The 17,441-nt window shown below is 41.4% G+C and overlaps 1 protein-coding gene across 1 annotated transcript in view; it reads right to left on the bottom strand.

The window, feature by feature from the left end:
- Positions 1–17,441, bottom strand: part of BMPER (BMP binding endothelial regulator) — a gene marked incomplete at its 5' end in the record, with an annotated part of 173,056 nt that overhangs the window by 129,272 nt on the left and 26,343 nt on the right. Inside the window, 4 exons of the mRNA XM_014949436.1 lie at positions 908–990; positions 1,832–1,922; positions 3,442–3,524; positions 16,040–16,139. Coding sequence (XP_014804922.1) covers positions 908–990; positions 1,832–1,922; positions 3,442–3,524; positions 16,040–16,139 — 357 coding nt within the window. The remainder of the gene's footprint in view (positions 1–907; positions 991–1,831; positions 1,923–3,441; positions 3,525–16,039; positions 16,140–17,441) is intronic.

Below are 17,441 nucleotides of genomic sequence, written 5' to 3'. Positions count from 1 at the left end.
CCTGCAAAACAGTCCAAGTTCTCTGCAGCAGCTTCATTAAACATGTGTGTATAAATACATATTAATTTTTTAATTATACCCCTCTGTCGCCCCTGTTGTATTTTATTTTCTTGATGCAGGAAAGCTGTGTCTGGTACATTCTACTGAATTGTGAAGTTCCTCAGCCTTGCATTTTCTGCTCATAACCAGTCCATAGATTCCAACAAAACCAGTGATTTGAACTTTGTATTTCACTCATCTCTCAGATCACACCAATGAAATCAAAGTTATCTGCCCCAGCCCATACAGTGTTACCTTCTAACTTAATGGAAGTGCAAGAGAAGCCTGTGCTCATTACCCAAAGGATGCAATTATTACTTCCTCTCTGTATTATTGCTGGTGAAGGATAAAATCCAGGGTATGACCTTTTCAATAAGCATCAAGCCAAAATCCACCTGGGACAGCCTAAGGAAGCTACCCTCATCCTTTCACTCAGTAATTCAGAGCAAAGGCCCTTGCCATGGACAGGTGAGAGAAATCCCTGTAAAAGATCAGTTTAAGGAAACATCTAATGAATGTTGATCAATAGATGAAACTCCCAAAGCTTTCTGTCTCCTCCTGCATGATCCCATCACAAAAAAAACCAAAAAACAAAAAACAACAAAGCATCAATAATTTAGCACATCAAGCCTCTCCCAAGTATCCTGCTCTATCTGCACACAGCATGAGGTCACAAAAAAGATGATGAACAGAGAATATGAGTGATATAATGTATTACTGCAGTAAAATCTTCAATAGGAACTTGAACACCAAGAGAAGAATGCATAATACTGTTGAATTCCATATACTTTTTGCTTTGTTATGGCAATAATAACGTGCCTTTTGAAGTTCATACAGGGAGATACAGTGCCAAAAGGCAAATACTTACAATACAAGAGCACTTGGTACATTTATTTCCTTCAGGCCTAAATTCTTCTCCTTCATTGTAATGTCTCCCTTCAAATATACAACCTGGAAAACAGCATTTTGAGTAGGTTTAGCTCAAGATAGCCTGCTGCCTTTTCTCTGTAACACCCCGCACCATAGAACAATACGAAAAGTAAATGGTACCACCCTCTCTGATACAAATCACTTCCAGTGCCTTTACAAAAGCCTTGAGAACCCCCAAATATCTTGTTGGGGAAAGAAAGCATCCTTCTACAGCAGATGAATTTGCACCAAAGAAGTCGAGGCTAAGTCAGGCCTTCCATTAAAAGTGGCTTTGAAACACTTTTCTGAGCTGTTTGCTTTTGACTACTCATTTTTTACTCCCTGAGTTTATATTAGATGTTGGCAGGAATTTTAACTAATTAGAATTTAATCAACCCATTAGATCACTACTGGAGCAGTGCTTACCTATAAAACCTCTATTAAAATCAAATTAGCCTACAAAAACATGTTAATTTGCCACTGTGCTTCACAAAGGTGACCTATTCCCGAGGTTATTCCCAGGTTTGAGTCTCCTAAAGGAGACTCAAAAAAGTGAGTCTCCTTTTTAGGATCACTCCCTCCTAACAAAATGTCAGCCACCAGCAAGGCAAACCCAGCTGGCAGACCCTCTGAAAAATTACATCAATTCGGATGTGAGTATTGCCACAGGCAGTTGCCTATGCATTCCCTGGTCTGCATGTCCTCTACTAAAAAAAATTAAGCATGCTCTTCTGGTGACATTTAGTGCATCATGAGCCACTGCCTGCATCTTAGTAACTTGTCAAGTGTAATGGAGAAGTTAGAGGCACCCTCCCAGGTAACGACGGTTATCACTAGAAATCCAGTTGCACGTGTGGAACAGCACCTTCCTGTGAAATCTCACCTGGACACACAGGACAACACATCCCCACGAGCCTGGAAGGGTTTTTGCAATGAACAACGCACTGTACCTCTGACTCTACTATCACTCCTTCCTGAAAAAGAAGCAGATCACATACGTTCATTGTCAGCTCCGTGGTTGCTTTAAGAAGCAAAAATCCGCAATTACTAGCAGTACAATTAAAGCAGGGCACATGCTGCAAAGCACTGGATTTCAAAACCTCTTTTCTTTCTCTGCCTGCTGCCTGGTATCAGGATTCAGGTTAATTCACAGTCAAAAGATCCACTTGAGTCTCCCTGACTCCAGACACAATATTTGCCTTAAAATGCATCAGGTAGGAAATCAAACACCTCCTTAGGAAAAGGAATCCTGCTTTATCAGGAATCTTGAGCCTCAGTAATCTGCCATGCAAGTCTGGTGAAAACAGGCCAGACACGAGGCATTCTCTTCCCTCTCCCCTTAAAGGAAAAAAACAACACTCAGAAAGCAGATAAAAGCATCTTCTTCTGCAAAGGGGAGACGCTTATCTTTGATGCTTTGCCTAATAAGTATTAGTAAATTAACATTTCCTGTACTTCTTGTTGGAGAAGTCGAGAGTCCTCCTGAACATATCTGGGTGTGAGGATCTGGGCACAAAAGGCTGCTGCTTTTTTTGGCCGCTTGCATTTGGGGGAAAGGGAAACCTGTTTTTTAAATGTGTGGGTCTAGGGTAAACAGGATGACCCACTTCTGTACTTAGACACTGAAACAGACAAAAAAAAATTGCTCATTTCCGTTTGCTAGGAGTGATCAGAGTATCTGAATTCAAGCTGTGACTACTTTTTCATTAAGTGCAAGGATACAGAATACTGTTTCTCCAACTCCGTTCTTCTCAAGGCACTCATCTTTAAAAACATGGTTGGGTTTTGGAGAGCAGAAGTATCACAGAAAAAGAGAAAAATCTTGAAACCCTTTTTTCCTGTTTGTAGAAGCTCCCCATCCTCATTCATCTCTCCTCTTTCCAACAGCTGAGATTCTTAGTAGCTGCCTGAGTGTTATTATTAAAAATAGATCAATTTATCAGTACAAATTGCACATCTATTGTCCTACATAATTGTTTTGTGCTGGAAAATGGACACTCTTATGAGCGTTATGATTGCAGATAGGCAAGCTACCAAAAATACCACTGTGTTAACAATGCAGGAGAGCAGGAAAAGAAGAATTGGTTGTGGGTTTCTTTTAAAGAACATCCTGGGTAAAACCCATGGACACATACGCACAATAGTGTCCAATTACTACAATAGTAATTTGTATCTCCCAAAAGGCTTAGCATGCTGAAAAAAAAATAAATATTTTTTTTCACTTATTTCAAAGTAAAGACAGCGGGAGATGGCATGGCTGCCTGCCTCTCCTCCAGCAATGTTTGGGTATCATGTAAGCAAATCATATAAAACCCATCCTTCTGAATGTTTGGTTATAGCTGGCCCCATGGGAGTGGATTTAAACGACTTTAAATGCAAAGCCCATATTGTGCTTTGGGTATAAAACACTTCAGCTGGATTGGATAAAAAGGGCTCAGAGTTTCATGGGGAAATCTTGCAACTCCGTTAGCACGATGCTGACGATGTCCTTACCTGGCACTGATATGTAACGCAGGGGTTGCTAGGGAGGTGCCATTTCATAGAGCTGTTGTACGTGTTTCCTCCAAAACTGCAATCTAGAAGAGACAGGAGCACATCAGTCTGGTTGGACATAGTGATCCCATGGTAGGCTGCTGCTGGAGTGTCCCAGAGCAACATCCTAAATGCGTCCCATCCTGTCCCCTGGGTTAATAGAAGATGTGGAGCTGAGAGCTGGGACTGACAAGAGGGATCATGCCCTGGGAGGGCTGACAGCAACACCCCCCAGATGTCTGCTCCTGGTGCATGACTGGCCAAACTCCTTACAAACTATGGCCATTCAAGACCAACTGAAATCAGTGACAATTTGCCTACAAACGGAGGTCGGTGGCTATTCTGCCTCTCCTCATTCAGGAGCTGCTCAGCCACCCATGCACTGGAGAGGGGAGAGGGAGGAGAGAGGGTAAGAGAAAAGCTGGAAACTTTCATCATCCAGCCTGGCCATGCTATCCTCATCTATTAACCAAAACCCCTGGGAGAGCTCTTCAGCCAGTGCAGATCATAGCATTGGCTGAAGCATTCTAGAATGATAGAATGGTTTGGGTTGGAAGGGACCTTCAAGATCATCCAGTTCCAACCCCCTGCCCTGGGCAGGGACACCTCCCACCAGCCCAGGTTGCTCCAAGCCCCATCCAGCCTGGCCTTGAACCCCTCCAGGGATGGGGCAGCCACAGCTTCTCTGGCCAACCTGGGCCAGGCTCTCACCCCCCTCACAGCAAAGAATTTCTTTCTGGTATCTCATCTAAATCTCCCCTCTTTCAGTTTAAAATGGTTACCCTTTGGCCTGTCACTGCACTCCCTGACAAAGAGTCCCTCCCATCTCTCCTGTAGCCCCTTCAGGTACTGGAAGGCCAATAAAAGGTATCCCTGGAGCCTTCTCTTCTCCCGGCTGAACAACCCCAGCTCTCTCAGCCTGTCCTCACAGCAGAGGTGCTCCAGCCCTCTGGGCTCTTCATGGCCTTCTGTTGGACCCGTTCCAACAGGTCCATGTCCTTCCTGTGCTGAGGACTCCAGAGCTGGACACAGTGCTTCAGGTGGGGTCTCACCAGAGCAGAGCAGAGGGGCAGAATCACCTCCCTGGACCTGCTGGCCACACTTCTTTTGATGCAGCCCAGGCATGATCAGCATGGATGCTCTGATAACAGCAGAGCTACCTGCTCCTTTATACCTTTTCAGAAAGTATAAACAGAAGCGATCAACATCCACATAATTTAAAAGCCATCAGGCTCTTTTGTGTGGGTGATGAATCTGAGTGGGGACATTTTGGAGACCCCACAGGGTTTGGGACTCCAAACTTTGTCTTTTTTATATATAGAAGACTTTATACTTCTTTGTGTGCTATATGGCAACCTTCGTAACATAAAATAGGTTAGTTTGCCTGTGCACGGGATCAGCATGCAGTTTTTGTGCAAAAGGAAGTTTCATTGAGCCATTTGAAAAAAAAAATGTTAATTTTCACATTTTTGATTACATGTTCCTACTAGTTTTCCTTCCCACTCCTTCACTGGTTTCTGGTATTTCGCAAAAGGGAAAAACCAAAAAGGAACACAAAGAAAAGAATAAAATAACTAACCAGAAAGTCAAATCTAGAAAAGATATATTAAGTGGAAATCTTTGTTTTAAAAGAGTTAGTTTATTAATGCAGAATTGTTTCAATTAAAAATTAATTCTTTGGAAACCTAAAGTGTTTCTGAAAAAAAAAATTTTAGAAGTAACACAGAGCCCATTTTCTGCAGGAAAAAAGCCCATTTTCCATTTACTGTTTTGAGGGTTTTTTTTTTCCAGTCTATTTTATTCAAAATGAGCTTGATTAAAGAGCCCAAGAAACCACCAAGGAGTCTTGCCAGAGACTTTGAAACACGACATATACATAGAGCCACCAAGCACAAAACTACAATCAGTCAAACAATGCCCACGACTCCATTCCCTTTTCAAACCCCACCTCAGTTGTTCTCTGAGTCTCACTCTCTGTCCTGATCTGCTTTGGACTACTTTTTACTACCTTCTGAAAATAAAGGCAAGTTATCAGCCCTACACCAGCAAATCCTTGAGCCCACTGGATAAGAGAACTTGGGGGTCACAGCTGAGGAACTTAAAACATCCACAAAATCCATTTTATATTCAACCCCAACGTTTAAAGGAAACCTGATATACGGCGATTGTTTACAAATGTGTTAACTGCTTCCAGTTAAGATCTTAACCAACAGAAGACTTGTACTTCAGGATTTCTAGTACTCAGACATTTTTCCAGGCTAAGTACAGGGCAACACATGAGAAATCTGCAGATGCTGTGTCCATTCGCTTACCTAAGCTGAACAGGTATGTTTTTGAGAGGTGATCAGTAGTCTAAGAGCTGGCTGTGATAATTTAATCTTTGACAAATATTGAAAGGTACAAAGTATACAGCTGAAACTTAGGGGTTTTAAGTAGCAGTGTCTCTATGAAGCATTTTTGAATAATAAAAAAGAGTTCGGATTATCAGCATATAAATAGAAGTTCTGTGTGAGCTCTTATACATGCAGGGAAACGTATCAAAAGAGGAATGTGAAGCCCTATATTCCTTTTAAGTATTTTGAAGCCCCATTCTGAAAAACATAGTAGCACAGTCTCTGCTTACTGCCCACTGTAAATTCTGATGAATACCAGAGCCTGCTCAACACGTTTTGGTGTCCTCAAGTTGAGGGAACCCAGGCCACGTTGCTCCCAGTCTGAGAAAGAGTTTATACATATGCTTGACTCTCAAGATGGAACCAGCTGTATTGTTAAATACCTTTATGTGATTTCTATTGGATGGGTCTGATGTCTTCAGCACTGTGCAAAATCACAAGGCCAAGTTGGAAACTACCACTGACTGCAAAACACCTTGCCTATTTGCTCACCAATTATGTTGTGTGAGAAAGCTAATGACCCTGGGCTAATCTGCATGTACAGATGCGCACATTAAACTGAAATTTTCAGTTCAAGGATCAAACCGATTCTCTGGCTGAGAAACCAGGATGGTGGCTCCATCCGATCCATGCAGTCACGGTGCTCTTGACTGAAGCTCATACCCGAGCTCTGCTACAAAACCCTCTGCCCCACAGCACCAGACATTTTCCCTGGAGAAAGCAGCAAGGGGGAAGCTGAACTCCATCTGCCCTGGAGCCACTTCTGTCGCCGAGAGGTGATGCTGGTGGAGGGCAGACCAGAAGCAACTATGGGAGGAAAAGGGAAATTCAGAAACAGAAAGCAGGATGGAAAGGTCTGCAGAAGCGTTGGAGATGCTGAGACCATTCCCCAGCTTTGGCACAGGCCAGCAGGTTGAATAAGGGAGTCAGGGCAGCATCGCCCAAGCAGCAGCACGGAGGCACGGTGGGAGCTGGATTTCATCAACTGCTCAGTTGAAGAAAACGGAATGAAGGAAGGGGAGAGTTTGCCAGTAACACAGGCAGGCTCGGGGAGAGCTGGGGGGAAGGCTGAAGGTCTGGCAAAGTGAAGACAGGGAAAGAAAGGAAGTGTTTTTCAGCCTCCAAGTGAGATTTTAAGCTGTCTCTAACCAGAGGTGTGCCCTGACACTCTGCCCTTCATGTGCCCCAGAGCTACACCCACCACTCACTCTTCAAAAGCAGAAAGAAGCAAAGCCCACACACCAGCTAGTTTTTCTGAACCACACTTTCAATGGACAAATCTCTCAGCTGACACTTGCAAACATATACCTGGACTTCCCTAGCCCACCTATTCACAGCATGGAAGGTTATGACTCTCATCTAAACTCAGCTGAGTTGAAACCCACCTGCCCCCACGCACCAGCTCAGTCGAGCCATTCTAGCTCATCCATGGGTCAAGATCCATCACATTCGGCTTGGGAAGTAGCAGCCACTGAGTATCTCATGTCCAAGGGCATCACCAAGGTCCCCGATGCTGATTTCCGCAACCCAGTATGGCAGAACACACTTCAAGTTCCTAAAAGCCATTTTAATTCCCTTTGGAAATATTCCATTAACTTACTGCCTCCATCCGCCATTTGAAAGGGAGAGCAGGAGAAAAGAATAAATTGGGAAAGATCAGAGCTTAGCACAGTCACTTACATACCATCCACTTGCTTCTACCTGAATGCATACTTAAAACAAAACTTTAAAATGAAGGGCTACAGGGGAGGTTTTCTTCAAGAGGCGAACCTGAAAAGCCCGAGAATGCTTTAAGTACATGAAAAGTAACAGATTCTGCATTAATAGGTAAATTTGATCCCGTGACATAGACCCCATAAGGAAAACATTTAGGATTCCACGTATGGAAGTAAGTTAAATGTCGATGGTCTGTATCAATTTTAATGCAGCTCAGGTGATCCATATCAGTCAGGGAGTGTGTCCTAATTTTTTAGTCTTTCTTGCTTCTTTCTTTAAGAATAGCTGGTGTTGTACTAATGTAAAATATTAACTTTCAGTTAATTATAGGTTTTGTTCCTATTACCTGCTTCAACTCAAATAGTTCAGATAAGTCCTGGATAAGCACACAAGCTGAAAGTTGCTTATCTGAATCAAACCAAACCAATGAATACTTTGAAGTTGGTCAGTTGTTATATATGCAGTGGGAACTGCTAATTACCTTCTAGTCACCTCATAAAGGCAAAATGATCCTCTAGACTGAAGTCATTCCTGCCCCCAAAAATGACGATAAAATAGTTAAATCCCTGCTAATTTAGCTGCTCTGTTTCAACCTTGTGCGTGCCTTGCACAAGGCACAACTTGAGCACCTCAGCTTCAAACATAATAAACTAACCTTTGGCTGATTTGATTTGCAGGAGAGCAATTTAATTCCAAAACAAGCATCCTCATATGGAATTGAACTGGAATAACAAAAGCGGAAAATCATAGCAGATTTTGTTATTGGCATGTGGACAAGTTGACAATCAGGAAGCCATCTGTCCTTCCAAATCCAGTAACATTGTTAAATGACCCTTTTTTTTTTGCTTCCCGAGACACCCCAGCACATCATAAGACAGAGAAATTGACTGTAAGAGACAGTTTAGTAGTGCTAAAGCTCAATCAGTGTCTTCAGGAGTTCATTAAAAGCAAGCCTTTATTACTCAATTTGACATTGCCTAAAAAGATTCCAGAAGAGATTTTTGCTTATTTTAGGCTAATGAGAATTTTATAGACAAGTCATTTCCTTATTCTCCCAGGAGAAAGTGATAGATTGGTGCACAATAGACTAGCTCCCCACCCCTCATTTCTTCAGCATCTTTCTTCTCCTATTAAGTCTTTTTCTTGCTTTCCCTCTACTTTCTATTTTAAAAAGTAACCTCTCTATTGCATGGAAAATAAACATTAGGAAAATGAAAGCACTCAGAAGACATGTTTGATTTAGTCTTTGATAAATTAATCCTCAGGGAAGCATCCAGGCATGCTAACACTAAATACCAGTTCTAGTAAAAAAAACAAAACAAACAAACCCAAAGAAACAGAAAAAAAAAACCAACTAACCACCCCTCCAGAAAACCCCAAAACCTATAACTTGCATATTCTGCAGTATTTCCCTGGCATGAAATCCATTGGTCAAAATAAGAGAACTGTGAATCACACATACACCTATTATAAACTAGATTTTCATGCGTTTTAATGATGGTAAAGCCATTGACAGCTACTAGAAAATTAAACTTCCTATTGGGTAACACTGGTCTTCATTTGGCAACACAGAAGCATAAAAATGCATACAGAATCTCCCGTGCTTATTAGGCGTAACTCTAAACGGTGAAAATGCAAGTCCTTCCTCTGTGACTGAGTCCAATCAAACCTACATGCAGCTGAGCCACCACAATTACAATTCCCAAGGGGTGGGAGGCGCAGGGGTCATACATAGCACATACCATAGAGCAGAGTGAGGTGGCCATGGGGTGAGCTGTGCTGGGACCACACAGTTCATGGGCACGTGACGCAAAGCAGCTCACGTTCGCTGAGCAAACAGCAGCAGGAACAAAGACATCAACTCCTCCTGGCGCTTTGGTTTTGCCCCTGCACCCCACTTGGAACTGAACTTCACCTTGTCTTGTGTTTCAACAGCACATTTAGGGGGAGCGTTGGGAAGTCCATAAGAACCTCACGATCCAAAATGCCATGCAGTTAGAGCTGCCGTTGATTCCTGCGCTGATACTCGATGTACTTGCCAAGATTGGCAACTGGAGAGCTGTGACCTCTCATGGCTGTGACGAGTACCATGAGTGCTGTTGCTTGGTGATACAACTATTTGCCATTTCTACCCAATTTCCTTACACCAGCAAAACAATTTCATACAACTTAGAGCTTCAAACAGCGTAAAAAATTCTTATTCCAGTCTTAAGTGTATTAAAATGTTTCCCATGTTGTTCCAGACAGATGTTACACATGAATGTTGTGTAAAGCCTCCATCCTGACCTTCCATCTCCTTTTATGATGTCCACACACAAGGTGCAAGAGCACCCACGTATTGCCACAGAGCTCTCCTGCTCTTTTCTGATACAACAGTCCTGAACAACTTCTCTCTGGTTGTAAAAGTCTAGGTAACTGATGTTTGACTGCAAAAGTATTTATGACAAGGCAGGTCATAAAATTTTCTTAGGTAAATGAAGAATTATAGTACTCAAGGTATCAAGAAAATCTGAAATTTGAAGCACTCCTGAATGCTGTAACATACACCAGACATTCAAGGGATGTGAAATGTATGTGCCAAGACCTTCTTAAAAAGATTTAACTCAAAAGTCTTGGTGGAGCAATAGAGACCAGAAGTAATCAGCTGACACCATGATGACACTGGATGATACCATCCTTAGCAGCTACATATTACTAATTCAAAGTCCCGTCCTTTACTCGAAATACAAAGCTGGAAATGAATGAACGTTGAGATGAACCTGTACCTCCAGCCTCAAGAAACAGAGCTGGAGCACACTACCAAGAGACTGAGAGGCAGTGAAATAAAGGCTGAGAGAAAAATTAGGCTTGATTATGTCCTCAAACCACTTCTTTCCATAACCAGTCTCTCTCAGATACCAGGACCAGATTATTCAGATCAAGGTGAAAACATTTTAGTAAGAAAATATATTAATCTTCCCAGTCTATTATCCCTCCATCCATGTATTAGGTTGCAGCCTTGCCTCTGAAAGCTTGCCTTAAGACATGTGAGGATGGGCTGCAAGTTATAGTGCCCCATCAGGGCCCCCCACACATCCCCACCCCCCATTTACAGCAGGGCACCAAACTAGTATCAGATATCTCATACTAGGGGTGTCCACAGGAGAACAAAGTGCCAAATGTACGTATGGCTCCCACAGGGCATCAGTAGAGCAGCCAGAACACCGATAAACTCATAACCTCCCTCTAACTTCCTTTGCAAGCCAGCTCTAATAGTTGAAATTGGCTGCAATCCTCAACCATAATATTTGATATCCTTTCCAAGAAATGCACAATTAACTACGATAGCTTTGGATATTCAATATTCAGGGGAACTAGTGCTGCTGTTGCCCGGGCTGTGATTCCATTCTCTGGTAGACTCCAGATCAATGGAGCACAGCATGTCAACCTCTAAGATCATTAATTAATTTAAAAAAAAAAAAAACAGAAACCCAAAAAAACCTCCCCACAGTAACTCTCAAAGGTTTGAAAGGTTTACAAAGGCAGAAAAAGCAAAATTGCACATGGGAAGTGAAAGAACCTTCAGAACAACAAATCATATCAGTTGTAAAAAATATCCACCAATTTTTGTCTTTGCACATCCATGGAAAACTCAAATTCTTAGGATAAAAGAGTAGAACAGGGTACACAGTTTTAGAAATGCAAACTTTATGCAGCCCTGAGCCAGTAATACTGCTTATTCAGAGAGCAAATAACTTATTATTAGAGGTGTAGAGAGCTCTAAATCCAAGTGACAGGTCTCCATCCAGCTAAATAAGAAAATGCTGCCAAATCTATATCTATAATCTCAACGATCTCATATGTTTTCATTAAATATATTAAAGAAAATGAGAGATGAAAAGTGCCCTATTTATCCTATGCTAAAGTAATAAGAGGGCTTAATTTTTTAATATTTTCAAAATGAATAGTATGCTAAAGCTATAGAGTATTTTTTATATACTGCAATAAGCATCTGTCAGAAGAATAATCTCACTGAAAGTTTTCATTAGGATACTTAGTTGTTCGCATTCTCCTTGCAGAGGGGAGAGACGACCACGGGCCCATGTTTCTGTGTTCCAGGCTTTGCACAAACACACAGCAAAGCAGGGCCTCGCTCTATCCAAGGTCTTATGAGCCTAAAGTCAAGAATAGTGTTAAAACACATTGCTAGTCTGGAGGATTAAAATCTTAAGTAAAGCTAAAACTCTGAATATGTTAGGGATAACATGCTGTTTTGGCCACAATGAATTTTCTGATTGCAAAAGCTATATTGCTGCTGTTTCTTACTGCTTTGTTTATTGGTTATTTGTTATTATTTGTTTATTATTATTGTTGTTGTTATTTGTCATTATTTGTGATTTGGTTACTGGTTGAAGCACCATGCCTGGAGGCTTTCAAAAGACGTGTTGACATAGTTCTTAGAGACATGGTTTAGTGATGGGGGTGGGGGTGGGGTGGGGTTGTATGGCTTTGTTTGCTTTTTAATCAGAGTGAGGTTGATGGTTGGACTAGATGATCTTAAAGGTCCCTTCCAACCTAGACGGTTCTATGATTAAGAAAAAGGAAAAAAGTGCTAGAAACTATCTAGTAGCATACAAATTAAGAAGAAATTAAGAAATTAAGTAGCATACAAATACCCACACAGAAGCAAGGGAGGGATGCTCAGCACACAACCATTTGCAAGAAAAATTCTCTACCAACAACTCAGTTTCTCCTGCAGGCAAAGCTCTAAGCACGAGAGTTCAGCCTTTGCAGGCACGTAGTATTTCTTTGTTCCAACCTACTTCTTTGCTATCAGAGATACTGGGCCTACATACCCAGTCCTCAGTCACTCCTGGTAAGAAAATAAAATATCCTGGCAGCAACGTCACCAACGACTGGTGGTTTCCTTCCTGCACACGCAAATTCTTGAAACAAATCCCTTGGTCTTGATGTTATCCCCCTGATATTGTACTCAAATGACAGCAGCCATGCATTCATTCGTTCATTCATTTCTTCACAAGGTAGGAAGGAAGACATGAAGCTATCAAAGGGAGCTGGCAAGAGCCCATAAGGCTTCATTAAGCTTTTCTAGGCTTCAGGAATGAATCCAAGGGGAAAAAAAATAAAAAAAAAGCCATCAGGTTCTGATGTCTTTTCTTCGTAACATTTTGTTCGAGTTTAGATGAAATGAAATGCAAGCAGAGAAAAAAAAAAGAATTAAAAAAATTCCCTGTTTCCCTTTTCCTGCTTGAATTCCCCATGGGCAGTCTGGCAGCTTGACAAAATAGTAACTGAGAACAAGTTCTGGCTGCAGCTGAGCTCTCGGGAAGCTGCTGGGACACCAAAGAAGGACAGCTGGTGTGTTACACAGCCAGGCTGGTGTTTGCACCCTTGATTCCCCAAATCCTCCATCCCAGACACTCGTCTGGGGTTTTGCACAGAATGGAGCAGGAGCTTCAGCAGCATTCAGTGCAGCAGGAAAGGAAACAGCCTCCCCAGGGGTAGAAAGGGCTCCATCATCCTCTTCCCATAGCACCTGAACAACCTGGTGACAATCACAGAATCACAGAATGCTATGGGGTTGGAAGGGACCTCTGGATGAGATCTGGATCTTCCATCCCAGACACTCGTCTGGGGTTTTGCACAGAATGGAGCAGGAGCTTCAGCAGCATTCAGTGCAGCAGGAAAGGAAACAGCCTCCCCAGGGGTAGAAAGGGCTCCATCATCCTCTTCCCATAGCACCTGAACAACCTGGTGACAATCACAGAATCACAGAATGCTATGGGGTTGGAAGGGACCTCTGGAGATCATCTAGTCCAACCCCCTGTCAAAGAAGGTCCACCCAGAGCAGGTTGCACAGGACCATTGTCCAGGTGGGTTTGAATGTCTCCAGAGAAGGAGACTCCACCACCTCTCTGGGCAGCCTCTTCCAGGGCTCTGCCACCCTCATAGGAAAGAAGTTCCTCCTCATGTTTAGGTGGAACTTCTTATGTTCAAGTGTGTGCCCATTTCCTCTTGTCCTATCTCTGGTGTCTGGACTGCCATAGTTATACAGGTACATATTTAGCTTTACCTTTCAGGAACAGCAGTAAAACTTACTCAGAAACTTCACATTCACTTTGCAAATTCAGCCCCCGAGAGCCTTTTTTTTTAAAAAAAAAAAAAAAAAAAAACCTGAAATTTAAAGCACTTCTTGCATCTTAAGCACATAGAAACTGCCATCTTGGATGAACCCAAAATTCATTTTTCGCTTTGGAGAGCTACTGAGGGTTGACCTGTTGCTGCTACAGAAGTGTCTTTTATAACACCGAGAAAGAGTTGTCAATAGGTTATTGTCAACTCAGAGCCTGAAATTATATTTGTACAGTTAAGACTGTTTCGTCCTCCATGCACCCATTTATTCTCAGACACATTAACTTCCTTTGCCGTTTTGTCATCAGTCTTTCAGTCGCCCAAGAACCTTTTGCAACCACTTGCAGGTAGCCCTCCTCATTTAGAGAGGTCAGGTCATTAGCAGCAAACTTTGTGTCCCTTTTGTAGATCATTTTTGAGAACATCATTGATAAGTAACATTTTTCCATTGTTTAAATAACCATTCATTGTCACCTCATGTTAGTTAGCCATTGCTGAGAAAAGTTTCTGTACAAACCACTAGTTTCTTTAGTAGTTTTTGATGAGGGATCTCATCGGGTGCATATTAGAAATTCGGGAAGACAACATGAGTTGGATGTGTCTGTCCATATACTTAAGATAAATTCAAATGACTAGCATTTTTATAAGACATAACTTTTCTCCCTGATGTTGCAATGATCTAGGTGCTTCCTAATTCTATTTTTTAACAGTTTCTATTAATTTTTGTGTTAGAGATGCCAAGCATACCAATCTGCAGATGCCAGGTTCAAGCTTATTCATAATGTTCCATAGGAACTCACCCCAATTCAGGATAAACAGGATATCTTACAAGGAGCCTGAATTAAAAATCCACCTAATGATAACAGCCCATACTAATATCTGTATTGTCATTTGAAACATTAATATTCTTTAATGTAGAAATTTTTTGTACGCACACATGCATATATGGATATATATAGATGGGTAAAATTTTCATGCAATTGACCAACAATGCATTCTTTTATTAAAAGGGAGAATCAATCTCAAACCAATGTCTAGGAATCTTTTGCTATAAAGCTGAAACTCAAAACAATTTGATAACAGAAATAAAATATATTCAATTTATGTAAAACTTGTAACTACAAATGCTTACTCTTTCAGTAATGGTTTCAATTATTTTTTTTCCCAGTCAATTTCCTTTTCTTTTAAGTGTCAGACTTCTAGACAAATCCCCATATTGGGGCTTGCCAAATCTATTCCAAAGTTGCAACACAGCAGCAAACCGTGAGCACAGCAGCTAACACGCTTCTGCAACCGTCCAGGAAAAACAAATATCCATCATGTGTCTCTTCCGTCTGAATTGCAGTGTAATCTGTTTTCCTGTATTTGTATTTCCTCTGGGAAGGCAATAAACGCTTGCATTTCCCAACAATTTATCCTAGCCTATCTCCCTCCCAAAGCCACTCTACTACCGCTGGGGAATTAAAACAGAGAAAAAAATGAAGGAAAGTAAAGCTGTCTGCATCTGACATTCTCTGCCTCGTTGATTGCGTCAGCAGTCCCTCAGCCAAATTAGTCTTTTAGAGCATATTACTTACTGCATAGATATAAAATAAGACTACTTTTCAACTTCATCTACTTGTACATTTTTCATGTGGGTAAGCATGGTAGTTACATACCATGCAGGCTTACACAATTCTGTTATTATTTTTTATAGCTGATAATTATGTCCTTCTAAAGAACTTGGAAGATACAATGTTGGTTAGTAAATAAATGTACAATGTTCAAATTTTTGCCCATTTTGGCTTTAATAAAAATGTCCACAATATTATTATTTTAATCAAGAGATATTTAGCAAAATGAATAGAATTTGTTTGGTTTGTTTCTAATATGGGAAGATATAAAAATAGTCATGGATAATTACTCTGCTTTTTATTACTCAGAAGCATTATTCCTGTTCTGTTCAACCACACAAAAATTTAAGGAATTCCTATTGACCGGTTGACTACTAGCAATTTGGTTTTGACCTAAAATATTTCTGATAAAGTCAGAACAGAAGATCTGTCTCAAAAGACAGACAACACAGCAACCAAGTACAATAAAGATGGACTTCTAAAGGTTTGTCGTTGTGCAAAATCTATAATGGACAAATATGTGAATTTATGCATCTCCACCAGCTTTGTAAACATATTGATTTTCTTGTTGTTATTGCCCTTTTCAAGCCTCTGGTGACAGCCAAGTCCCAGCTGAGAAGCTTTCTACTTTGGCCTGTCTCTGGCAATGTACATTTCAACTGATAACATTTGGAAAAGAGTCAAAGAACAGGAAGGGCCCCGCACCTTTGCACCGCTCACAGCAAGCTCCTCGCTGCTTAATGACGAGAGCACAGTCTTTGGAGAGCATTGGACACTTCTCTCTTTTGCATGTCACCTCCTTATTCTGGAAAAAAAAAAAAAAAAACAAACTTGCGCCATTGATATTAATGGGATCCTTTGCAATAAAAACTGTACTCGGAAATCTTTTGCAGAGCAGAAGGAATCTAAGAGTTGCTGGCATATGTGATAACTGCTTTATTGAGTGAGTACATCGCAGCTTTTGTCAGAGAAGCAAATGAAAATGTAAATAAAAAAAAAAAAAAAAAAAAACAAACAGATAAAAGTTACTGGAAGCAAACCAAATCCACGGCTCCATTTCTTCCAACTCGGAAAAATAAAAGGTGGGGCTAGCAATCTGCTCTCTTGCTTCAGGAGAGATCTCTGTCATTCAAAACACCCTTCTGCCCTTAAAGGAAGGCAGTAGACAGTCTCTGAGATACCCAGGAACCCAAGTAAATGGTGTTTAAACTCTACTTAATCCACTTTACTTAAATGAACAACTAGCTACATGACATGCTTGTTAAAATATCCTCAGAGTCTTGAGATGCCCCCCATTTTCAGCTGGCAGCATTACATAGTGACCCAGAGGGTCTTCAAAAGATCCTACCGTATACTATATTAGAAAAGAGACAAATGTAATAAGTTTTTCTCCCCAGAATGCTGAGAACTGATGAAACACAAGCAGGAGGAATCACTGCACGTTATAGTGTCACCTCTATGGCTAAAAGCCAGCGATGGCCAAGGCCAAAGAGCACATGGACCACATCATGGCATGTCAATGGAGGATGTGGGGCAGCGAGCAGGAAAAATACTCCCTTTGTAGCCTGGTTTGCCCCTTGTGGTGTCAACCCTTCTGGTTTTCTCTGCCTTTAAACATGGGCAGAAAACAAATACTTTGGGGGTTTCTTCCAGTAAAATTTTGCTACTTGAAATTCCTGACTGAAAGTAGCCCTCTGAAGTGACCTCCACCTATAATTAGTAGCTCAGTTCATTAAGTGACACAGGTGGCCATTTACTCGACGCAAGCCCCCGCCTCACTCCATCTTATGACTTAATTAGAGACCAAAAAAATCAAAGGGCTAGAAAAATGTAAATCATAAAACTCAAGGAAAAGAAACTGCGCTTTCCAGTCTTTTGCTCCCTGTGGCCTTATGAAAGGTGCCTGTGAAGGGTAACATGCAGCTTTTATTACACTCCAGCTTTTTTGTCTAAAATCAGGGGTTTATTTTCTTCAAAGTGACTGCCTGATCTGATGGGAGCTATAAAGGCACTTCAATCTTATCAGTGTAAATGAGGAATGGCTCTCCCCGCGCCCGGTGTGAAATCAGCAGGTGAGAGCCAGGCGCTCTCTGAAGAGACTACTGTG

Source organism: Calidris pugnax, unplaced genomic scaffold, assembly GCF_001431845.1.
Source record: "Calidris pugnax isolate Ruff unplaced genomic scaffold, ASM143184v1 scaffold124, whole genome shotgun sequence".
NCBI classification, from domain to species: Eukaryota; Metazoa; Chordata; class Aves; order Charadriiformes; family Scolopacidae; genus Calidris; species Calidris pugnax.
This window is presented reverse-complemented; position numbering and strand designations above follow the sequence as displayed.